This window comes from Mus musculus, chromosome 14 (genome assembly GCF_000001635.26).
Source record: "Mus musculus strain C57BL/6J chromosome 14, GRCm38.p6 C57BL/6J".
In the NCBI taxonomy this organism is placed as follows: domain Eukaryota; kingdom Metazoa; phylum Chordata; class Mammalia; order Rodentia; family Muridae; genus Mus; species Mus musculus.
The window spans coordinates 60,821,485-60,846,722 of record NC_000080.6 but is presented as its reverse complement, the minus strand read 5'-3'; the positions used below and the strand labels follow the sequence as shown (position 1 = coordinate 60,846,722).

Here is a 25,238-nt window from a genome sequence, read left to right as displayed (position 1 = left end):
AAAACAAACTAAAAAGAATACTGACTAATCCCGGGTTCCTAGGCATATGGGACACACTAAGAGAAAAGAGAAAATGCACAGAGCAGGAGGCTCCTCACATCTGCCCATGGAAAACTTCAACACAAATGCAGGGATCTCAAGTCCTCCAGGAGGTACTGGTGGTGATCTGAGAAATGAGCAGAGCCATTCACAGCGTGATGGATTAAAATGCAGACTTACAGTGTCAGGAACATAGGGCAAGCCATAGAACTGCTCTTGTGTTTCCATGAGGATATCTGTGGTTGACTTCTTCAGGGGATGCTGGCCATGGTAGATTTGATCCAGGGCGGCATAAAAGACCTGGGCAGACAGAAACCTCTGTTTAGCTTTGGTAGTCCATCCTGTATTTAAGATGTGGTCAGTCAAAGATGCCGTAAGTGCACCAGAATGGCAATTATGAACCACAGCTGAAAAGACTCACAAACATAAATATGTGTTATTTGAGACATACGCTGAACCACATATATAACCAGTCAAGAGCTTCAAGGGGTACCCTCGAGCTCTCCATAATCAAGGCTGCTGTTCAATTTTGAACCTTATCCATCATTAAATTTGTGGCCACAAGTCTGGAATTATGCAGCAGTTATAAATATGTTAAAAAAAAAATCAGAATTACAGCTTGTGGTCCCTGTATCTAACAAATCCTGTTTGGTTTCTTCCTGGATCCTGTTCGTCATCAGTGAGAGGTGTGAGGTGGTCAGAGTCTTAGCGTTGCATCTAGAATGGAAGGAGCACTAAGTGACACAGCTGCATAGAAAAGGATGCAGAAAGCATCTAGTGCAGGAGAGCATGGAGGGGCAGGGGCAGACCCTGACGCAGCTGCTGTAGGGTTTGGAGCAAGGGCCACAGCAGATGCCAGATCTTTATCAGAAAGAACAAAGGAAGCAGCTGGGGGGGGGGGGGGGGCACAGTGTGTGTGGGGAGGGAAGACCCCTCCCTCACGAGTGGAGGAAAGCGGCCGTGGGACAGAGGAAAGCACCAAAGGAAATGTGGACATAAAAATCTGGACATGTGAGCTGAGTGCTGGGGTGGCAACACCATGTGGATTTACCTCCTAAGAGGTTTCACCAGGACATCTAACCTGAGTGCTGGAGTGGTAACACCATGTGGATTTACCTCCTAAGAAAGCGGCAGTGTTTTATTTAAAGAGACAGTTTGATGTGCAATTACACTGCTGTGGTGAGTCTTTCTGGCTTAGAAATGGAATCTGCAGAGAATGCGCAGCTGCTGACTTGAAAGAAGTGAGGATTAGTTTGGATAAAAGAAAACATGTAAATGACCTCTGGCCCCTGCCTTCGCCTACATATAGAATTATGCTTGTGAATTATAAAGCTAAGTTAAGCCTTCCCGGGGAAAAGTACAGACACTTTCTGAATATAAACATTGTGTTCTTCAGGCTGGTTATCCAAACATACAGCTAAATACAGCGCTCTCAGTTCCATCATGAGCAGTAACAATGGAAAGCGATAACCCAAGAGCCCAGAGCTGTCAGAGTAAATGGTGATGAACTGAACCTTAATTCTAACCTCAACCGAGGAGGCACACTGTTGCCCTACTCTACAAACAAGCTCGAATCCAAGAGCTTTGTCTCTTCCACTATGCCTTTTAAACGATGTAAATGTGGACTTTTAGGAACACTTGCGTCCTAGTTTAGAGAGATTTAGGTGTGGCCTTGTTGGAAGAGGTATGTCACTGGAAGGGGGCTTTGAGAATTAAAGACTCCATGTCACTTCTAGTTCATTCTTTGTGCTTTGTGCTTGAAGTTTAGGATTCGCACTCCTGGCTGCCTGCTCCTGCCTCCAGGCCTGCTCCTGCCTGCTGGGCCTCCACTGCGACTGCTCTGCAACTGTCAGGCCAACTACTCTGTTCCTTAAGCTAGCTCTGATCACGGTGTTGTATCACAGTAACAGAGCAGTGGCCAGTACCCTCTCATCCAGCAGCTGCACTCCTGGAACCAAGCCTTAGCACCACACAGAAGTACTCAGTCCGTTTGTTAGACAGTGCAGGACAAAAGGAGTGCCACAGTGTCTAACATACCGGCTAGACCACCTCGGAACTTTTCTACCCACTTGTCTGTACTGCAGCTCAGGAGCAGGGCATAACACTTGTATCATCGGGGATGGTTCCCCTCTCTCAGGCTTATTCTTTTGGATGGGCAGAAAAGAATAGTTGGTTTCTGGTTTAAAATAAAATCATTGGAACAGTGGTTCAGAGAGAAAGCTCCATGAGACCTTCAAAAGCAAATCAAAAGGTTTCATTGCCAGGGATGCACATACATGAGATCCCAGCACCGAAAGGCTGAGGCAGGAGAATCACATTCTAGGCCAGCCTGAGCCATTACTGAGATATCAAAATCAAAACGAAGTTATAAAATGCCTTTCTCCCGGTAATACTATTATTAAAAAATTAAAATTATTTTTAATTGAACTTATATGCATGGCCACTGAATAATGAAAAATTCATGGTTATGGCTATATAACCATTCTCCTCACTAAAGAAGTCGGGGACTAGCCAGGTGTGGTGGCACACGCCTTTAATCCCAGCACTAGGGAGGCAGAGGCAGGTGGATTTCTGAGTTCCAGGACAGCCGGGGCTATATAGAGAAACCCTGTCTTGAAAAAAAAAAAAAGAAAAAAAAAAAAAGTCAGGGACTGAAGCCAGCGCCTGTTGCATGCTCCAGGTATACACTATACCCCTAGGGAGCATACATACCAAGACACAACAAAATAGAGCTCATTTATTGCTTGCTAGGAATTGGATTTGGTTTTTGGGTTTGGGGTAGAGAATTTTTAAAAACCCAAAGCAACTGGAGACCAGTTTCGATGTGAAAGAGCTAACTGGATCGTGACAGAGTGCCGCTGAGGTCAAAGGCGAGTGCGCAGACTGTTCATTACTGTTAAGACATAAGGACAAGACACTCCCACAAACAATCTCAGTAAGTACAAATATCTCAACAGCTGGTCACCGACCTGGCATCCAGTGGCTCATCAAATCGCCCCTGTCTTCATCTCATAACCCAGGAAACTGTCTATATATACTATCCTAAAACTAAAAATAATTACTGTTTAAACTTCACAGGAAGTGCCACAATTTGTTTTAAAAAACAGAAAATGAGTAACAATACAGATGGTTGGGTCAGAGCCCTAACTTGGCTCTATACTCCTGCAAGGCTTTGATTTCCTTGGTAAAAATGGGAAATGACCATATTTCAGATTTCACGTGTACCTCATACAGATACTGTGAGAATTTCATGTGTCATTCTGGCCAAGTTCTTTGAACCGAGATGAAAGGTGTTCAGAAACATAATTATTGTAATAAATGTGTAGCACTGGTGAGAACTTCAAGTTGTGTGTATATATGGGATAATGTCTGGAAAACATTAACATGAGGTGCACACATACCTGAAGCTGCATTTCTGCTGCTGTGCAAACCTTCTTAGACTCACAGAGACGAGACACCATAGCTTTCGGGAGTGGCTTCATAAAACAAAACAATATACACATCAGTAAATTGCTTAATAAGCCACCTCAACAAGTGTACTTCAGGGTCAGGAAATTTAAAAGTAACATTGCGTGGGGAAAAGAATGAATGGCAGATCTCATTATACTGTAAAAACAACCTTTGAATATTTTAGTTGACAAGATAACATGACTGAAGGCATTCCATTTAATTTTAAGAAGGACTGTCAAATAAGGGTTTGCACAAGAAAAAACAGGATTAGAGGGAGTGACGGTATTGGCACTGATCTTTCAAATCTATTTAAACCCCAAAGGGAATACTTGTGTTCCTTTGTTTCCAGCAAGTATGTTCAAGTGCTCTCTTAACTTTCAAGTGCACATAATAACTGACAAAGAGCCTAAAAGATTAAAATGCCGAGATAAATGCTATTCCACAGTGCCAGACAGGGTTAAACTGGACTGATACTCTCAAACATCAGCTTGATAATAAACTTCACGTTCTTACTTTTCCACCCTGGAAGACTACAAGGCTTGAACTTGGTATGATGTCCATGTTATTTAAGGCTTTCTCCGTGAAACTAATTAGACCTAATCCTATAACACTTACACACCGGGGGAAAAAAAACTGAACAATGTAGTTGAAGTGAGTAAGTTCTTCTTTACTGAGGAAAGCTAAAATTCCTTCTACGGAGAAACACGTTATCTAAGAAACCAGAGGCAGGTGAGTGGGAGTTTAGCTACTGGAGTGTGGGCTCATTCACAGCTGCTGCTATCTCCATCCCCAGAGCAGCGTCTGCCACAGGACTCTGAAAGGCTTTGCGTATGGAACGATCCTTTCCTGTGACCCGGTTACGGAGAAGAGCCAGAGTAAGGAAGAACTGACTCGATTCCTAATGAAGAAAGAGACAGTTTTGGAAATTCACAAAGACAGAGATGAAGAAAGACAAGTGATGCAGAAGGTGAGACTCCCTCATGCCCTTCCATGCTTGAACATTTGGCCTCCATCCTGCAGCACTGTACAGGAAGGTTGGGACGCTTTTAGGTGGGTGGAGCCTCAGTGGATCCCTGGGGAGAGGCCTTTCTATCCCAGCCCCACTTGCTGTCCATCAATCTCTGCTTCCCGAGTGCAGATGTAATGCAACTAACCAGCGTCCTGCCCCTGCTGCCATGTCTTCCCCGCCCTGACATTTTCTGGCTTCTCTTGCCTGCTGAAAGGGTCAACACTGTCACCTGTGCTCTGTCATGGAGGACTGGTCTGCATCCTCCGACTCAGACATGACAAGTTTCTAGGGTTCAGGGAGAGCTCAATTGTTAGCTGCCTCGTCCTGCAGTAATGCTGCCAGTGACCTGCCAAGCTTTCTACATGGTTGGAGGGTGGGACACACCCAACGGGTCAGTGTTTCAAAAGTAAAGCGTTCCTGACGGGAAGGCAGCAATGCTTGAGAAAGGACGGGGAGTCCGAATTATTAAAGGTGTGCATGAAGATGCCTGCAATGCTTCAGCGCGTATGACAAGACAGTATGCATCAGTACCACAAGCCAGACTCCGTGGCTTTAGCTACGGGATAGGTCACTGGACAAGTATCTGCAGACAGCCTGCCCTTCCTCTGACTGGTATAGTCATTGGCCAAGAAAAAAACAGAAATCTCAGCTCTCTAGGAACTTACACCCTAGCCCATCTTGGTATTTAAAAAAAATACTATTGAAAAACCGGACAGACAGTTTTTATTCTATCAGTTCCCCCAGGCTCAAGGGTCAAGCACAGGACTTAACCCCAACTTCCTGTAAAATGTGAGCATCTGGCCTCTAAGTATTCAACTGTACTAACACCTCGATACTGACACACAAACAACATCCCTCTAAGCTCACTTATGAACTTCTGCACCACAGTCCTATTAATTGCCATCATGCTATAAGTGGGTGAGCATTAGATGTCAATCATTTTACTTTAAATACTTCAAAGAAAATTATAAAATGCAAATTAAAAAGGAAGTATGCTAACGATACCAGCCAACTCCCTCATTCATCCCATAAACTGCCAGTGTAAGTTTCTGTTGTGCCGAGTAGGGAGGACATGTTTCTCTTTTCTCAGTTCCAGCTCTCTGAATTTAGGTTTCCATGTTAATTTAGATATTGTCCACTTTTAGAAGAATCCTGCTTAATCAGCATACTTACTGTTTTCTTTTGCTTTAAAAAGGTCTCTGAGGCTGGGTGTTTATTTATAAAGAAAGCAAATTTATTAGGATCAAACTTTCAGAAACTAGCAGTCTAAGACTAGGTGGCTCTAATAACGAGAATCTCCTGGCAGATGGTGGGAACATGTACAGAAGAGCCCACATGGAGAGACAGGGCAAAGGCCTGCTCTCTTATAACAACCTACCCAACCAACCCCAGGAATTAACCAGGGTCCCTTAAAAACCACAGTTATTTCTTCTAGGGTGATACTATGAAGGTTCCATAACCCCAACACTGCTACACAGAGGACCAAATTTCCAGCAAACAAATATTTGGGACATGATCCATTTCCAAATCACAGCAGACAATTTACCCATAATCCACCATACTCAAGACTGAGTCCTCAAAACTCCCTTATCAGTACCCCAAGTGGTGCCTGGCCATCAAGGCCACCGAATATTCTGTAGGTCTGATAAGCTAGAATATTCCCTGACATTTCCTGTTTAGCAATATTTTATCCACCAAACTACCCAGCCTGGTGCTCTGCCACAGACAAGCCCATGTCCTCCTGTACTTGGAGACGGTGGGAGCAGACTCTCTCCCCTGCTGTAAAACTCCACTGCACTGCAGCTGGTCCCTCGGAAGAAATGCTGTCTTGTTGGGTCTTTTTTTTTTTTTTTTTTTTTTTAGGATTATACGGTTTTCTTTAAAGTATAAGATAAAACATCATCTTCTGCCCCCAAGAGTCATAATCCTGCTAACTGCATCAGATGGAGGTGGAGCTATGGAGTAGGTGACAGCTGTGCCATTTGAAAATACAACCCACCATCAAAGCATTCTGTTATCCAGCGACAAAGCCATCCCCACACAAGGTTTTGTTTTTGTTTTTCATTAATGTCCCAACAAGTTCTCCCTAACAGTGTTATAGTGGTAATATAGAACACAGTGATTATAATTATGTATTCAAGTACACAATTAGCATATAATTAATGGTTGGCAAGGTGAACATGTGGGAAAATGTCGGTAGGAGAATGAGATAGGTCCAGAATTGGAGGTAGGTAGGCACACAAAAACATGTTTCTCCCAGTCCTTACAGTTTTCACAGTAGATGTATCTCTAAGCAATCCAGCAGGTGAGGAGGAAGGAAACTCACAGGAGCCCCACGAGAAGGCCAGACCTCTTCCTGGAGCCCCAGCAAGGCCTGAAGCCTGGAGCTCCCCAGAAAGTCGGACAAGCAGCTCTGATAGCAAAACCTGACCTGGACAGCGCAGGAGCCGTGAAGCGGTTTATCTTCTTAAAACACTCACTGCACTTCGTGAACACAGAACAGGAACGGGTCTAAGGTGCATTTGGCCAGAACTCTTTAAGCTTGTTTTAAAACTAAAAATCTACAGTATTTAAAGCATTTTAATTTCTAACGACCCGGAAAATTCTGACCTTCAAAACACGCACGGAATTCCAACATTCCAGGTCAACAACTATAAATTTCTACTTGGCACATATTTTATCTGAGATAAAGAGTGAGAGAGCATTTACCACTTTTTTGGAAAACTAAAAGAAAAGACAAAAATAGTAAAAAGTTAAATCCTAGGGTCCAGGAAGATGGCTACAGAGACCTGCTGCCAAATCTGAAAACCTGACCTTGACCTCAAACTACAGGGGAAAGAGACCTGACTCCTGCAGGCTGCCCCTGACCTCTGTACAAGCTCGCACCGCGCGCGCGCGCGCGCGCTCTAAAACTATGTTAAAAGTTTCAAGTTTAAATGTTCCAGAAATAGTCTGTTGTGTTATATGTTGCCTGAAAAAGTAGGTTAGATGATAGATGATGATCCTGGGAGGAGTTGGGCGCATAGGGTGTGAGTATGTTTAAAATGTACTGCATGCAAGTAGAAAATTCTCAAAACCTGAATAAAAATATTTTTAAATGGGTTAGGTCACAGGTAGCAACCAACCTCTGAGCTTGTGAGCCAGCCCCAGTGAAATGTTTTCCTTTCTAAGAGCTGCCATGGTCACGGTGTCTGCTCACAGCAGTAGAACCTTAACTTAGACAGTTTTTGAGCTTCTTTCCTTCAATCCTATCCACATTTTAAAAATACAAGTGCTTCAAAGCACTGATTTGGAAATAATTATATGTACGTTCTACCAAGAAGACACTCTAATATGTAAAACTCCTTAAGGAAAAAATGGCATGTGCACAAGGTAGCACCCTGTTAACCTGCATACTACTGTATTCTGTGTGTAAACTTACTTTCTTCAGAGCCCCCTCCGTCTCTCTGAAACCAGCACTGACGCCCTTGTGGGAGACTCTAAGGTCCTCTCTGCTACAGCACTATGTTAGACATCGTTTCTGGCTGATGCGCCCTGAGGGAGTTCAGCAGTCCCTTATCCCTTGTCATATCACAGGTATCCAAGGCTCCGTCCACCTGCTTCTTCAAGGCCAGCCCCCAGGTTACTGTCTCATGCTGCAAACTACAGACTACCACCACCAGGCCCGCCCCGCCCTGCCCGGCCCTCCCTGCCCAGCCCTCCCTGCCCGGCCCTCCAGAGAACTTGTTTACATAGTAAAGAGCATGTTTCCATTTTGTGACTGTCAGGAAACATTTAGTATCAATAGTCTTCTGTAGGGGATGTTTCACTCAGACACAACAGTCCATCAAGCTGAGCCCTTCCTGAAGCAGCTTTCAGTTCCAGAAAGGATTTTTTTCCATGTCACTCCTGACATACTACCCCAAATGTAGTTTCAGAATATGTGTGTAAATTTATTGCAAAACAATATTTACTGGGTAAACTTTATCCTTCAGAGTTTCTATCGGGGAAAGCCTGCAAGCCCTCTTTCTAGAACTCCCCAGGCCTGATGCTGGCCTCGTCCCCTGTAGGTTGCCCTTGTGTTGGGAGACTGGAGATCATTCCTTAGGAGAAGAGAGGACAGATGGAGAGACGCCCAAGGTCTGCCCTCACTCGCATGTTATCAGACCGTCCGAGGCAGCTGACCGACTAAGCAGTGGAGACACAGCACTGAATGTCTGGGAGGAGGAGGAGGAGGAGGAGGAGGAGGAGGAGGAGGAGGAGGAGGAGGAGGAAGAGGAAGTCGTCGTCATCTTCTTCTGGGAAGTGGATGGAACAAGAAAGGAAGAAATGAAGAATAACAAAGCAAAAAACATCAGTGAACTGAAACCAAACAGAAGACTTGGTATTTGCTCTTTGAAAATTCTAATAAAACAGATCAGTAAAGGAAAAATTGAGAGAAACAATGCTGAGTAGGAAGGAATATAATTACAGATGAGGCGGAAAATGAAAGATAAAAGAATACTATAAATAACTATGCCAATAAACTTAAGAACTTGGGTAAAATTTCTAGAAAATTGCAACTTAGCAAAGCTTATTAAGAAGAAAGTCCAGTCAAGGAGTCCAACAACTACCAAAAAAAACAAAAACAAACAAACAAACAAAAAACCAAAAATTTGCTAAAAATCTTCCTCCAGAGAAAGTAAATCATAAATGGCTTTAGAGATGAACTTTGACAAAGCTCTATGAAACAGATGACTATAGTTTTACTTAAAAACAGAAAAGCACTGTAGAGAGCAGAAAAAGAAGGAACACACACCAACTCACTAGCTCACTTTATGAAATGGCCTCTACTCAACATCAGTGAAAACCAAGTCACTGGCCAATCTCTCTCACAAACCCAAGTTTCCTCTGTTCACAAAGTACCAAGAAGTCAGCTCTGTGTTAACAAAAACAAAACAATACAAATTCAAGATGAAAGTTGCTTAATTCTAGAATGTAAAGGTGTCTTACGGCTAGTTCTTAACACTTCTACTCATTATCCAATTTCTCAAGAGATGTGGTGAAAACAATCTGGTAGAACATGGCAATCGTTAATGATTAAAAAAAAAAATAAACAAAACTCTGTAAGCTAAAAATTGGAAGGAATTTGCATTCCCTGGCATCTCTACCAAACCCATAATAAGCATCTTCCTTCATGATAAAACAGTAGAAACATTGCTCTTAAAACCAGGCTGAACAAAAACAAGCAAACAAAAGCATCAATCAGGATCAAGGCGAGACACATTCATACGCAGCTTCTACTCAGAGGGGGGAATGAGACAAGAAAAAGAAAAGCTATGCGGACTGGAAAGAGAACAAAGCACTCACAACAGAAGGAATGATGCAGACGCGGGTCCAAGTCTACAGGCAGGTTCCTGGAACCAAGGGCTTGCCCAAGGTCACTGAGGGTATTTACAGCAGTATGAAGGGTGAAGCTTTTAGAAATGAGTCTGGCAAACGTGGATCAAGGTCTTAGAAAGAAGACATCAAAAGTTTGTTCCAAGACTTTTAAGAAACCCAATAAATGGTGAACTATGCCCTTGTCATGAATCTGAAGACTCAATCCTGACATTGGTATATGGCACAGATATGCTGCTGTACAGAGAAATACAGAATTCTTATACTTTTTAAAAAATAATTTGATTCTACAATGCCTAGGAAAGCACACAAGCACCCAAGAATAGACAAAATTTTTGAGAAGCATACAGAAGAGGACTGGCCACTGGTGTTAAGCTTATTATAAAGCTACAGTAATAGAGACCATGTAGAACAGTTACCACTAACATACAGGTAAGGTAGAGCACAATGCACTGACTGTCCCTTAGGTGACAGGACACTGGAGGAAGGGGAATCGACCCACTCCAAGTAAGAATGTTTGAGTACCAATGCTAATATAGGCTGCAAACTAAAAAATGAGATAAAGGGGGTTACTATAGGACATGAGCTGAGTATACAGAAGCTATGTGGTCTACCTAGGAGTTTGGCTACTTCAATTCAGTTAAGAGTTAAAACTCTATTAAAAATCTATTCTGAAAAGGTGGGGTAGAGACAGCACCTTAGAACAAAGGAAACCCTAGCTCTAACCACTATCCTACTCTTGGGCTCATTTTAAAATGTTTACCTAGAGCCTGATGTGAAAAGATCCCAATGCCAGAGCTGGGACACAGTCCCAGCCACTAACCAAGGGCAGTAAGACAAAAAAGGAAGACTCTGAGCATACCTCATTCCTAGGGAGGTAGTCTGGGCTTTCCAGGACTTTCCAGGCTCCTGAAGGCTTTTCCTTCTAGCCAAAATGGTCTATCCTGTCTTGGCCTCAGGAACTGAAGGCAAGAGCCTTGGGACAATGCCTGACTTTTACTATGACTGAGATGTGGAGACTGGCACGAAGCATAAACTCAGTAGGAACTTTCTCGCTGAGGGCTTCACCTCCTTCTGATGCCCTCAATAAGTATTAGTATGCTTTAAGGAAATAGATAGGGCTACTGAGAGCTGGCTAAGAGCTCCTTTTCTAAGACCTCATGTATTCACTACCCTCTTCAGACACTCCCTGCACCCTAAGGCAGCCTGGCTTGGACTTTCCCTGCTATCCTGGGTATGAGGCATCTGGCTCTACTCCATAGGCCTCATACTGGAAGCAATTGCCAAACTCCTGTCCCCGCTAGACAGCAACATGAAGCTATGTATGGTTGCAAGACTTTTTGTAGGGTTAAGTGTGGCCAGACCATTGACTATGCCTACAAAATCCCCCAAATGACTCTTCACAATAGTTAATTTCACTTTGCCATTTTAAAAACTGAAATACACTATAATGCAGACTCATTTCAATTCAAGACTACCTTGAAACACATCTACTATTATAGAGTTGAAGAAAATACAATCAAACCCCCAAAAGGCAACAAAATCACATTATACGTCTCGGAATAATCGGAGAGAGAAATAGAGATGAGGGTCAGCCCTAATTTGATTAATCTTCTCTCCTAATCTGATTAATCCTTTCACTTAACATCTTTAAGTTTCACTCTTCTGCACCAACCCTGTACTAGGCAAAAGTCGAGGGCTTAGAGAGGCAAACAGCAATGTAAGACAAAGTACGCTATGGTGGGGAACGTTCCTGCTACAAGACAAGGTACGCTATGATGGTGAATGTTCCCAGAAGGCAAGGGTGTATTTCCCAATGAACACGGGACAGCTCGGTGAGAATGTTGCTCAGTGGCAGAACACGTGGCTAGCATGTGCAAGACTGTGGGCTAGATCCCCAGCACCACAGGACAATGGAAAACAAAACAAAAAATACATTGGGGTGATTAAGTGCCAGCATGCCATTAGATACAGAGAACTCTGAACTATAATTTTCATATCAATTTGGCAGTGTTTAAAATTGTAATGTGTCACACACACACAATTGAGACAGAAAAAAAACAAGGGATTTTCAGACTTCATACATTTGGATAATAAAGTTGCTAAGAAAACAACTCAAGTGAAGAGAACAAATGTCTATGGGAGAAGCTCTTTGCAGTGAGACAACCTGGAGTGCCTGGCTTGATACACAGCAGGGCAAAGTCGAGACAGTTTCCTCGTGGGATAAAGATAGGTCGGAAGAGGAGATTATTTGGTATCAGATACAAGGCAGCTATTTTTCTGCATATGACCATGGATGGGAAATATGGTTTGACAGCTTGCTGGAGAGGTAGTGTCTAAGAAAACAAAAGAAATAAACACAAAAAGTTCAATGGGATTCAGTAGGCCATAGGTAGAGCCAATCATGGCAAACTAATGCACAATACAGTGCCATCGGTAAGAACCCCTTACCCAAAATGCCTGTGACCAGAACTGGTTCGGATTTTGAGTTTTTTCAGGTCTGGGATTATCTGCACATACCCAGATAACACAGCATAGAAACAAGACCCAACTCTTCATGGGAATTCACTCTTTCACAGACATGTTACATTATACATATACCTGTAGGCCACGCCATGTGCCATTTTGTTCTGTGTATTATGCTGTGACTATGACCTGTCGCATGAGGTCCAGTCTGTGATTTTTCTACTTGTGGCACCATGTCCGGTGTCTAAAGTTTTGAATTGTAAACTTCAGGACTGGGGATGATTAGCCTGCATTAGTTGTTCCTACCTGACCAGTCTGATAATGCTTGGCGAACTGGCTGACTACTCGGTAATCATTTGAAAAGTACTCCATCAGAATAGATGGAACTTCAGCAAAGTCAGTAGGGCACCTGGTCCCTAAAAAGAAGAGGGAAAGAAATAGTTATACTTAAATCAACATGTTTGTCTTTCATATTATGTGCGTTTTAAAACTTGTTTGTACTTCTGATGAACTATGATAAGCTTTAATTCATTGAACCAATATTTTGCTCCATAAAATTATTGTACATATTTGCAGAAAAGTTTATTATAATCCTATATTTTTTTTCTTTATATTAAAAGTAAAACAAAATATTTGCACAGCTGCTGAAATACCTTACAAAGCAATGGCTCACACCCTCTCCACATAGCTTGTCCTTTGCTATGCTTGCTTGACATGAAATATAAATTAAAACCCTCTTACAACCAATAAGGCATTTGTATTTAATTCACTGAATTCTATTTCCAAATGCTTTTAGCCTTCGTTTGTTTCCAAAGGACTTCATTTAAGCTACATACTGCTCTTTGTAACAAAGTCAATCTTTGGTAAGAAAAATCAATATTTTAAATTCAAAGTTCCTTAAGGCAACAAATCTCTAAGAACCTCCTGGTGATGCTCTTTTGTTCTAGTCAGCCCGCCCAGCTTTTCAAACATCATTTTCTTGCCTAAGTTTTGTGTATTCAGAGTTAGTTAATGAGCAATGGATGCTAACACCTTATTGGGAAGTGAGCAAATGCTAACCACTAATGGTAGTGAACTGAGGACTTCAGAAGAAGTACAGCCAGGAACCATGGTGCACACCTGTGATCCCAGTACCTGGGAGGTGGAGGCAGGATGGTCAGGTGTTCAAGACTACTTTGAGTTATACAGTGAGTTCAAGTCTAGCCTGAGTAATACTATAGAGGAATTTTAATCCAGGAACATGACTGCTCTGACAAGGTCTCGTGCATCTAAAGACATTCTAGGTCTGTGTAATGGAGCTGTAATGACACACCTTTAATCTCTCTTGCTGGAATATACTCACTCCCTTAGTACACACCTTTAATCCCAAACAATGAAGGTAAATTTAGTTTGTAGAGTTTGTAGAAGGAAGCAGCCATATTTGAAAGTGACATCAAATTGAGGGGCAGACAGATATAGCTGTCTCTTGTGAGACTATGCCGGGGCCTAGCAAACACAGAAGTGGATGCTCACAGTCAGCTATTGGATGGATCACAGGGCTCCCAATGGAGGAGCTAGAGAAAGTACCCAAGGAGCTAAAGGGGTCTGCAACCCTATAGGTGGAACAACATTATGAACTAACCAGTACCCCGGAGCTCTTGACTCTAGCTGCATATGTATCAAAAGATGGTCCCATCACTGGAAAGAGAGGCCCATTGGACACGCAAACTTTATATTCCCCAGTACAGGGGAACGCCAGGGCCAAAAAAATGGGAATGGGTGGGTAGGGAAGTGTGTGGGGGGGAGGGTATGGGGGACTTTTGGGATAGCATTGGAAATGTAATTGAGGAAAATACGTAATAAAAAAAAAGAAATGTAAATTAAGAAAATATCTAATAAAAAATCAATAAGTGAAAAAAAATTGAGGGGCAGACAAGGTAATGAGTCAAAGATAGGATACGCCCAACTCTCATAAGAACAGCACAGGGAAGAGCGGCAACTTAACAGAGCAGAGCACAGACACACAGATGTGCGCACACACACACAAACACATACATACAGAGGAGTTTTTTGTTTGTTTGTTTTTTGTTTTTCGAGACAGGGTTTCTCTATATAGCCCTGGCTGTCCTAGAACTCTTTCTGTAGACCAGGCTGGCCTCGAACTAAGAAATCTACCTGCCTCTGCCTCCTAAGTGCTGTAATTAAAGGCATGCACCACCACTGTCTAACAACAAAGAGTTTTATCAGCACAGTTTTCAGAGACAGGTTGTAAGTGAGAACAGAATGAGCCAGAGAATAAGGAGTCAGAAGATTAGAACACATTGCCAGAGTTAGTTTGAAGCCAAGCAGAGCAATTCAGTCAGAAGCCGAGAGAATCAAGATTGAATCAGTCAGCTTGAACAGGAGTTTGGGCCAGAACAGGTAAGTTGAACCAGCCAGCCAGTGTTCAGAAAGAGCTAGAAACGGTGTTTATTCATCAGTAAGCCTCTGAGACCACAATTACATCTGGCAAATAAAGGTTACTTTTACACTATACAGTGAGTTCAAGGCCAGCCTGAGTTATTGAGTTTAAAGCCAGTGTGGGCTACTAGAGATCCTGTCTCAAAGAAATTTAAAAAAACAAAACAAAGAAACAACAACAACAAAAAAAAAACCTTAGAGAAAAGAAAGGTAAGAATAAAATCCTGAATGTAATCAGGCATCATTAAAAATTCATAAAGCATAATAACAATATTGTACAGAAGTAGTACATATAAAAATACTTTATCATACTTTTAAGAATCAATTTTGTTTTGTAACAAAATACATGGAGTTTTATTTTAAATGAAAAAAAGAAACATTTAACTCAGTAATTGTGCCAGGGACTAAGGAGACACATACCTACTTCTCTTCACACACACAAGTGTAAGTTCTTTGTGTCATCATAAAGTATAAATGGGCACAAATTCAAGAATGACACCTGAGATTTCCTCCCTTTAAGAGAAAACAACATGAAAGGTCCTGGTGTGCAGCAGTGACAAGATGAGGTCATCTGAGATGAAAGATCTTAGACAGCAATGGCCATACACTTAAATGACCAGATTCCTAAAGCAAGCTTTCCTTACCAGTGACATGTTGGTACCGAGTTCGTCCAAGCATTGAATGCATGGCATGGCCCATTTCATGGAAGAGATTTTCCATCATTCCTGGAGTTAATAATGTAGGGAAATCCCTGGAAGCATGAGGAAGATTCAGCATGAGAACGACCACTGGAAGCTGATAGCTGCCATCTTCCTTTAATCTGCCTCCTCGGATGGTGAAGTGGCAATCCTTTGGGGAGGGAAATATACAGAGACAAAAGTGTTAGACACTATAAAGAGCAAGTCTAGATATAAAACTCTATAGAAATAGTGAGTTCAGCCATCTAACATACTCTATTTTTATCCTCTATATCTACTTCCTTTTTTTTTTTTTTTTTTTTCTAAAATTTTAGTTTTTAAGCCACTAAAATGTATTGATGAATTTTATTCAGCTACTCCAAAAACATGCTTTGACCTGATGTGTACAGGGCTGGGAACAAAGGTACTGAAGAGCTGAAACCCACACTAGCGTTAACAGTGAGTGGGAAAAGGTACTGATGGCCCTGGTGTCAGGCAACCAGCAAAAAGTCTTCCAGTCTGCCATCCTTGTTCCTGAGTAGCCAAGGCCTGAATTACATAAGCAGAGTCAGGAGCAGACAGACTGTCACTCCAAGTGAAGGAGACGTGAGACAGATGTCTCTCAGTTCAGAAAAGACAACTGAGACTAAGCCTTCAAGATGTCAAGTGCTGTACCCAAGTTGGATGTGTTGCCTCTCAGATCCGAACCCAGATGAGTGTCAGAGTCCAGGGCTGAGAATCCTTACACTGCCACCCATTAAGAAAAGAGGGAGAAGCCGGGACCCAGAGACGTTGATTCCTGTTAGCCACATCACCATTAAATGGCTCACTATTAAATGGCAGGCACCAGTTTTTTTTCCTGTTATAATTGTTAACCTGAAGTCATGGCACTTCCCCTTGGGTTGTGTGAAACTGCTAAAGGGGATCTGTGCAAATGCAGTGTGCAGCAAAAGGGAAGAAGGCAGTCTGTGTGTGTTTTCCATGCTGTGAGCTAACTGGTAGCAGAACAGCATCCACAGACCCAACAACTGTGGGAAAAAGGGTTTCTTTGGTACACCTCCAGGTCATAGTCTACCACTAAGAGAAATCAAAACAGTAATTAAATGAGGAACTGAAGCAAAAAAAAAACTATGGAGTAACAGTGCTTGCTAGCTTACTCTCTCATGCCGTATGATACACCCCAGGATCACCTGGCTAGGGACAGTACCAACCGCAGTGGGCTGAGACCACCTACATCAATTAGCGATCAAGGCAATCCCTCACAGATATGTCCACAGATGAACCAGGCAAAGAAGACAACTACTCAATTGAGATTCTTCTAGGCTGTGTCAAGTTGACAGCACTAAGTAGGACAACTGTCTATCAAGGAAAGGGGTTGAAAGCTGGGGCTCTAGACAGCATGTTTAAGGTCAAGGCCTAAGAACCTCTATCTGTGTCCTGAGCAAGTGCATGACCTCACTGGCTTCATTGTGTCAAAGGCTAATTCAAAAGGCTGGGGTAAACATTAAAAGGTGTGACTATATAAAGCACTTATGTACTGGTTTTAAAAAACAGGAGCTTGTAAAATGTTACCAGTCATTACTATTAGTTTAGTTTAATATCACATTCCAAAACCGAGTAGTAATTATTGATCCATGCAGTTCCTCTCAGGATCTTTATTATTTTCAAATTCTCTCCTATTTTCACATTTACATATTTGGAAACTCTTTGGTGGTGCCTTTAAATACTATGTAATTGTAAAAATGACATGTAAGGTTCACATTCATACTGATAAACTGCCGGCCACTTCTGGACAAGCCAGCTTGTAAAAGAAGGCTTACCTGCTGTGGCTTGTTTGCTCTCTGGAAAAAATCACAGTAAATGTACCCCAGCAGCCCTTCAGATTCATGAACAACAGCCTAGAACACAAGTTTAAATTTAATGGTCAGTGACCTGGGACCACATCAAAAACTCAAAACAAACAAACAAAGCAAAACAGAAACCCACAGGACCCTGTATGATAAATATCCACAGCCGTAGCTATGGCCTTTGTCTTAGTCAGGGTTTCTATTCCTGCACAAACATCATGACCAAGAAGCAAGTTGGGGAGGAAACGGTTTATTCAGCTTATACTTCCACATTGCTATTCATCACCAAAGGAAGTCAGGACTGGAACTCAAGCAGGTCAGGGAGCAGGAGCTGATGCAGAGGCCATGGAGGGATGTTCTTTACTGGCTTGCCTCCCCTGGCTTGCTCAGCCTGCTCTCTAGAACCAAGACTGCCAGCCCAGAGATGGTCCCATCCACAAGGGGCCTTTCCCCCTTGATCACTAATTGAGAAAATGCCCCACAGCTGGATCTCTTGTGGAGGCATTTTCCCCAACTGAAGCTCCTTTCTCTGTGATAACCCCGGCCTGTTGTCAAGTTGACACATAAAACCAGCCAGTACAGCCATTTTAATTTTTTTTTCTGTTTTTTTTTTTTTTTTTCTTTTTACTATATCCTAAATTTCTCAATATAGTCACTGATTTGCTCCACTTCTGGAGCCTAGGACTTGAGTCCTGTGTTCAGGAGGAGACATTCTCCTTGGGCCTGTATCATATTTTCCCTTCCTCTACATTAACTACACCAACCACAGCCCTTCACAGAAGGCTCCTCACAAAACAACCCAAAAGATTTGGGGAGAAAGGCTGGGTTGACAATTTTAGTGGCAAATTATTTTTCTTCCCTGTCTTATGCAACCCTTGAATCCAGAACTGACAAAACACAGCTCTGTCCCCTACACAGTCATTCGGCTCCATCTTGCCATGGTTTTCTGAACTTGGTGATTACGGTTTGCGGTTCTCAATTTTCAAGCAGTTGTATTTATTCCCTCCCTTCCTCCCTCCCTCAGCAAGCACCTACAGAGCACCTCCTGGGTGACAATTTTTTTTTCAAGGTACCAAAGAGATGGCAGTGGACACCATGGCCTGGTGCTGTCCCAGAAGGCCAAGGCTGCCACTCGCACCTGTCACTGGCTTTGGTTTTGTTTTAGTTTTTGTTTATACTACATCTTGATTTTTCCCTAACCCATATATATTTAGGAAGTTATAACATGACAGGATATTTCGTGAACAGCATCAGAGATAAGAATGTTCTCCTATCTTGGCCTGCTTCGTCCCTATCGCATGCTCAAAGCATGGCCAAAGGGCAGCATGATAGCTGGCAGGACCGGGCACACAGTGGAGCAAGCCCAGCAGGTATGCAAGGAAGAGATAAATAGCACTGCCCCATGAAACCTTGGGGTAAATTAATATAGGGCCAAGAAAGCCACAACCTTCTGAGGAAAAATCTAAAATAGTCAACCCCAAGGAAAAGTGGGTCTTAATAAAAGAAAGGCAGAACTCTGGGCTTGATGTTGTCAACAAAGCCAAATGAATCAGACACAGGATAAAGTGAATGTCTGATGCAAAGACCACTGCAGACACATGAAAATGCCTGAGAAATAAGGGAGCAATGCCTGTGGGACTACAAAGGGACAGGTCAGTTGCCATTATAGGAGCAACCATAGACTTTCCAACAACTAGAATTCATGACCATTGGAAGAATGTAAATGGGAACCAGCGTTTTATCAGGTTCCCTGACAACACCTGCTTTGGAGAGCGAACTCTGTTGTCCCACATTCAGGTCCTTTGTGCATGGTCCTTAATCACAAGCGGTGCTTAAGCTTTTCACGAAGGAGAAATGAGCTGGGGTGCCCTGTCAGAATGCAGTTAGCGCAAAGGAGAAACTGCTGGGGACCCACTGACACTGCCACATGGCCACATGGCCACGCCACGGGGCCCTAGGTGCTGCCACAGCAGGGAGAGGCTTACCAGCTTCCGGATGTCATTACACCACACCTCTCCTTTGAAGGTCTGCTCTGCATATAAGGTGATGCCCAGCAGTTTGTTAAATAAGACATTCAGGCCTTCCATGCAAGCTCCAAGGGATAAAAACGGGCAGTATAAACTGGGCTCAATATTATACCTAAGAGACAGAAGAAGAGGCCAACAGCGTTACTTCTATTTACTTTCATAAAGTAAATTCAGCTAACTGTTCATTTAGGATTCACAGAAAGGGGGTACAGTTAGCAGTCTGTAGACTCTGGTTCTACACCCAACAATTCAATCAACGGTAGCAGAAAACATGTGAGAGTAGAGATGTGTCTGCTGTATGGACTGATTTATTTTTGTTTGTTTGTTTGGTTGGTTTATTTTTTAAGATGGTGACTATGAATATCACATTAGTGAAGAGTTTCAATTAGATTCTTTTTTTTTTTTCTTTCTTTCTTTTTTTTGGCCTATTTTTTTAATTAGGTATTTTCTTCATTTACATTTCAAATGCTATCCCAAAAGTCTCCCATACCCCCCCACACTCCCCTACCCACCCACTCCCACTTCTTCGCCCTGGCGTTCCCCTGTACTGGGGCATATAAAGTTTGCATGACCAAGGGGCCTCTCTTCCCAATGATGGCTGACTAGGCCATCTTCTGATACATATGCAGCTAGAGTCAAGAGCTCCGGGGGTACTGGTTAGTTCATATTGTTGTTCCACCTTTAGGGTTGCAGACCCCTTGTAGTGGCTATTCCTGGTTGTCAACTTGACAATATTTGGAATGAACTACAATTCGGAATTGGAAGGCTCACCAGTGACCCTTATCTGGAGGCTTGGAGATCCTTATCTGGATCTTGGTTTGAAGATCTTGAGCCATAGTGGCTATGGATTCCAGAAGATTGAATCTCCGAGTTAAGGAACACACCTTTAATCTGGGCTATGCCTTTCATCTGGGATTAAAGGTGTGGTGGAACACACCTTTAATCTGGGCTACACCTTTTGCTGGAGACAATATAAGGACATTGGAAGAAGGGAGTCTAGCTCGAGCTCTTGCTCCTTCGCCTGCTTGCTGCGTGAGACTGAGTAACTGCTAGATCCTTGGACTTCCATTCACAGCTGCGACTGAACAATTGTTGGGAATTGGGCTGCCGACTGTAAGTCATCAATAAATTCCTTTACTATTTAGAGACTATTCATAAGTTCTGTGACTCTAGAGAACCCTGACTAATACAGAAGTTGGTACCAGGAGTGGTTCTAGAGTAACAGAAGTACAAGGATGAATCTTTTAAAATTCTGGAATTGGCTTGTTGATCCACCAGCACTTTCAACTATTGAAACCTCTCCAGATTCTCTCCCTCCTGGGAGCTCAGAGAATTTTGAAGACCCATGGTTGAAACTATATTCCGAACTTAAAGAAGCTAATGCCCTTGATTTTCTTAATGAATTAGGTGATTCAGTGCACAAAGCTTTCTACAAGATGGGGAAAAAATCGAAAAATGATTTTACTGGCTGGCTGCTCTTAGTATCTGTGGAAAAAATGATGAATGAAAGGAAGGAGTTGTGTGATAAAATCGAAAGGCTCCAGACACAAGTAAACGATCTAAAAGTTGCTAAGTGTGTCCTTGAGGAGAATCTTCTCTCTTGTAGCAATAGAGCTCAAGTTGCAGAAAATCAAACAGAAACTCTCATTGTAAGGTTGGCTGAACTACAGCGAAAATTCAAGTCTCAGCCTCAGAGTGTGTCGACAGTTAAAGTAAGGGCTCTAATTGGCAAAGAATGGGATCCTACAACATGGGATGGGGATGTGTGGGAAGACCATGTTGAAGCTGAGAATTTTGAATCCTCAGATTCTCAAGGGTTTGCCCCACCTGAGGAAGTAGTACCCTCAGCCCCACCTCTTGAAATAATGCCTTCCCCACATGAGGAAATTAATTTTGCAGAGTCTGCTCACGGCCCACCAATAGTTTCTTCTAGACCTGTAACCAGACTCAAAGCAAAACAGGCTCCTAGAGGGGAGGTAGAAAGTGTAGTCCATGAGGAAATTCGCTACACTACTAAGGAGCTTAATGAGTTTGCTAATTCATTCAAGCAGAAACCTGGTGAATATGTGTGGGAATGGATTTTAAGGGTGTGGGATAAGGGTGGAAGGAACATAAAACTAGAGCAGGCTGAGTTTATTGACATGGGTCCTCTGAGTAGAGATTCTAGGTTTAATACGGAAGCTCGCATAGTTAAAAAAGGTGTCAAAAGTTTGTTTGAATGGTTGGCTGAGGTGTTTATCAAAAGATGGCCTACTGGAAATGACTTGGAGATGCCTGATATTCCGTGGCTTAGTGTTGATGAAGGGATTTTAAGACTTAGGGAAATTGCAATGCTAGAGTGGATATATTGTGTAAAGCATAATTGTCCACAATGGGAAGGTCCAGAAGATATGCCTTTCACCAGCTCTATAAGACGCAAATTGGTGAGAGGGGCACCAGCACATTTGAAGGGTTTTGTTCTTTCCCTTTTCCTTGTGCCAGATCTTAGCATTGGAGATGCTTCTGCTCAATTAGATGAATTAAATTCACTGGGTTTAGTTGGATTCCGAGGTAACAAGGGCCAGGTGGCAGCACTGAATCGCCCGAGACAAGGTGATTCTAGTTATTATAATGGACAGCGTAGACAAAAGAATGTTTATAATAACATACCCAGTAATGGTCAGCACAGGAGAGGTGAAATTTATAATGGCATGACTCGGTTGGACCTTTGGTACTGGCTAACCAATCATGGTGTTTCCAGGAATGAAATACATAGGAAGCCTACTGCATATTTGTTTGATCTGTATAAGCAGAAAAATTCTCAAACAAATGAAAGAAAGGCTACATTAGATCGTGGTAAACAGCCAAATGAAAGAAAGGCTACATTAGATCGTGGTAAACAGCAATCTCGGCCAGTGAATCAATTTCCAGACTTGAGACAGTTTGCAGATCCAGAACCCCTTGAATGAAGGGGTGGCCAGGTTCCGCTGAGGAAGGATCTTGATAAGACACTCAAAGGTTTTGCTGTTACCCTTTCTCCAGTTCTTCCCCAGAGGGACCTACGGCCTTTTACAAGGGTAACTGTACACTGGGGAAAAGGAAATAATCAGACTTTTCGGGGTCTGCTGGATACTGGTTCTGAGTTGACACTGATCCCAGGGGATCCCAAGAAACATTGTGGCCCTCCAGTTAAAGTAGGGGCTTATGGAGGGCAGGTGATTAATGGAGTTTTGACTGATGTCCGACTCACAGTAGGTCCAGTAGGTCCCCGGACACATCCTGTGGTGATTTCCCCAGTTCCAGAATGTATAATTGGGATAGATATACTCAGAAATTGGCAGAATTCTCATATTGGTTCCCTGAACTGTAGAGTGAGGGCTATTATGGTTGGAAAGGCCAAATGGAAGCCTTTAGAGTTGCCTTTGCCAAAGAAAATAGTGAATCAAAAACAGTATCGTATTCCTGGAGGCATTGCAGAAATTACTGCCACTATCAAGGACTTGAAAGACGCAGGGGTGGTGGTTCCCACCACATCTCCGTTTAACTCTCCTATCTGGCCAGTGCAAAAAACAGATGGATCATGGAGAATGACAGTTGATTATCGAAAACTAAATCAGGTAGTAACTCCAATTGCAGCTGCTGTACCAGATGTAGTTTCGTTACTTGAGCAAATTAACACATCTCCTGGCACCTGGTATGCGGCTATTGATCTGGCAAATGCCTTCTTCTCAGTACCTGTCCATAAGGACCACCAGAAGCAATTTGCTTTCAGTTGGCAAGGCCAACAGTATACCTTCACAGTTTTGCCTCAAGGATATATTAACTCTCCTGCCCTGTGTCATAATTTAGTTAGAAGGGATCTTGATCGTTTGGATCTTCCACAAAATATCACATTGGTGCACTATATTGATGACATTATGCTGATTGGACCAAGTGAGCAGGAAGTAGCAACCACTTTGGACTCATTGGTAACACATATGCGTACCAGAGGATGGGAAATAAATCCAACCAAAATTCAAGGACCATCTACCTCAGTGAAATTCTTAGGAGTCCAGTGGTGTGGGGCATGCAGAGATATTCCTTCTAAGGTGAAAGATAAGTTATTGCACCTGGCCCCTCCTACAACCAAGAAAGAAGCACAACGTTTAGTGGGTCTATTTGGATTCTGGAGACAACACATCCCTCACTTGGGTGTGTTACTTAGGCCTATTTACCAAGTGACTCGGAAAGCTGCTAGCTTTGTGTGGGGCCTGGAACAGGAGAAGGCCCTTCAACAGGTCCAGGCTGCTGTGCAGGCTGCTCTACCACTTGGACCATATGACCCAGCAGACCCGATGGTACTTGAGGTGTCTGTGGCTGATAGAGATGCTGTTTGGAGCCTCTGGCAGGCCCCTGTAGGTGAATCACAGAAAAGGCCTTTGGGATTTTGGAGCAAAGCTCTACCATCATCTGCAGACAACTATTCTCCCTTTGAAAAACAGCTCTTGGCCTGCTATTGGGCCTTAGTGGAAACTGAACGTCTGACAATAGGACACCAAGTCACTATGCAACCTGAACTACCCATCATGAGCTGGGTACTATCAGACCCTGCAAGTCATAAAGTGGGACGTGCACAGCAGCAGTCTATTATCAAATGGAAGTGGTATATACGTGATCGGGCCAGAGCAGGTCCTGAAGGCACAAGCAAGTTACATGAAGAAGTTGCTCAAATGCCTATGGTTTCTACTCCTGTTACAATGCCATCTGCTGCCAAGCATGCACCTATAGCCTCATGGGGTGTTCCCTATGATCAACTGACCGAAGAGGAGAAGACTAGAGCCTGGTTTACTGATGGCTCTGCACGTTATGCAGGCACCACCCAGAAGTGGACAGCTGCAGCATTACAACCCCTTTCTGGGACAACCTTGAAAGACACAGGTGAAGGGAAATCTTCACAGTGGGCAGAACTTCGGGCAGTACACATGGTATTACAGTTTGTTTGCAAGAAGAAATGGCCAGATGTACGATTATACACTGACTCATGGGCTGTAGCCAATGGATTGGCTGGATGGTCAGGGACTTGGAAAGATCACAATTGGAAAATTGGTGAGAAAGACATCTGGGGAAGAAGTATGTGGATAGATCTCTCCAAATGGGCAAAGGATGTGAAGATATTTGTGTCCCATGTAAATGCTCACCAAAAGGTGACTTCAGCTGAGGAGGAGTTCAATAATCAAGTGGATAAGATGACCCGTTCTGTGGACAATCAGCCTCTCTCCCCAGCCATCCCTGTCATTGCTCAATGGGCACATGAACAAAGTGGCCATGGTGGTCGAGATGGAGGTTATGCTTGGGCTCAGCAACATGGGCTTCCACTCACCAAGGCTGACCTGGCTACAGCTGCTGCTGATTGCCAGATCTGCCAACAGCAGAAACCAACACTGAGCCCCAGATATGGCACCATTCCTCGAGGTGACCAGCCAGCAACCTGGTGGCAGGTTGACTACATTGGACCACTTCCTTCGTGGAAAGGACAGCGTTTTGTTCTTACTGGAGTAGATACTTATTCTGGTTATGGATTTGCCTTTCCTGCACGTAATGCCTCTGCTAAAACCACCATTCACGGACTGACAGAATGCCTCATCTATCGTCATGGTATTCCACACAGTATTGCTTCTGACCAAGGAACTCATTTCACAGCCAGAGAAGTACGACAGTGGGCTCACGATCATGGAATTCACTGGTCTTACCACATTCCCCATCATCCTGAAGCAGCTGGGCTGATAGAAAGATGGAATGGCCTTTTGAAGACGCAGTTACAGCGCCAATTAGGTGGTAACAGCTTGGAAGGCTGGGGCAGAGTTCTTCAGAAGGCAGTATATGCTTTGAATCAGCGCTCGATATATGGTACAGTTTCACCCATAGCCAGGATTCATGGGTCCAGGAATCAAGGGGTGGAAAACGGAAT

At 43.1% G+C, this 25,238-nt stretch overlaps 1 protein-coding gene across 3 annotated transcripts in view; it reads right to left on the bottom strand.

Moving 5' to 3' along the window:
• Positions 1-25,238, bottom strand: part of Mipep (mitochondrial intermediate peptidase) — a 120,920-nt gene that overhangs the window by 58,759 nt on the left and 36,923 nt on the right. For 2 of the 3 annotated variants that reach the window (NR_040642.1, NM_027436.3), the window contains exons 11-16: positions 19,271-19,424; positions 17,259-17,336; positions 15,406-15,610; positions 12,629-12,738; positions 3,441-3,515; positions 220-339 (exon numbers count right to left, since the gene is read on the bottom strand). Coding sequence is in view for 2 of the 3 variants with exons in the window: in NM_027436.3 (NP_081712.2) it covers positions 220-339; positions 3,441-3,515; positions 12,629-12,738; positions 15,406-15,610; positions 17,259-17,336; positions 19,271-19,424 (742 nt within the window). In the remaining variant the exon portion in view is untranslated. Of the gene's footprint in view, positions 1-219; positions 340-3,440; positions 3,516-12,628; positions 12,739-15,172; positions 15,275-15,405; positions 15,611-17,258; positions 17,337-19,270; positions 19,425-25,238 lie in introns of those variants that run through there. The other variant, XM_006519508.3, reaches the window with a different exon arrangement.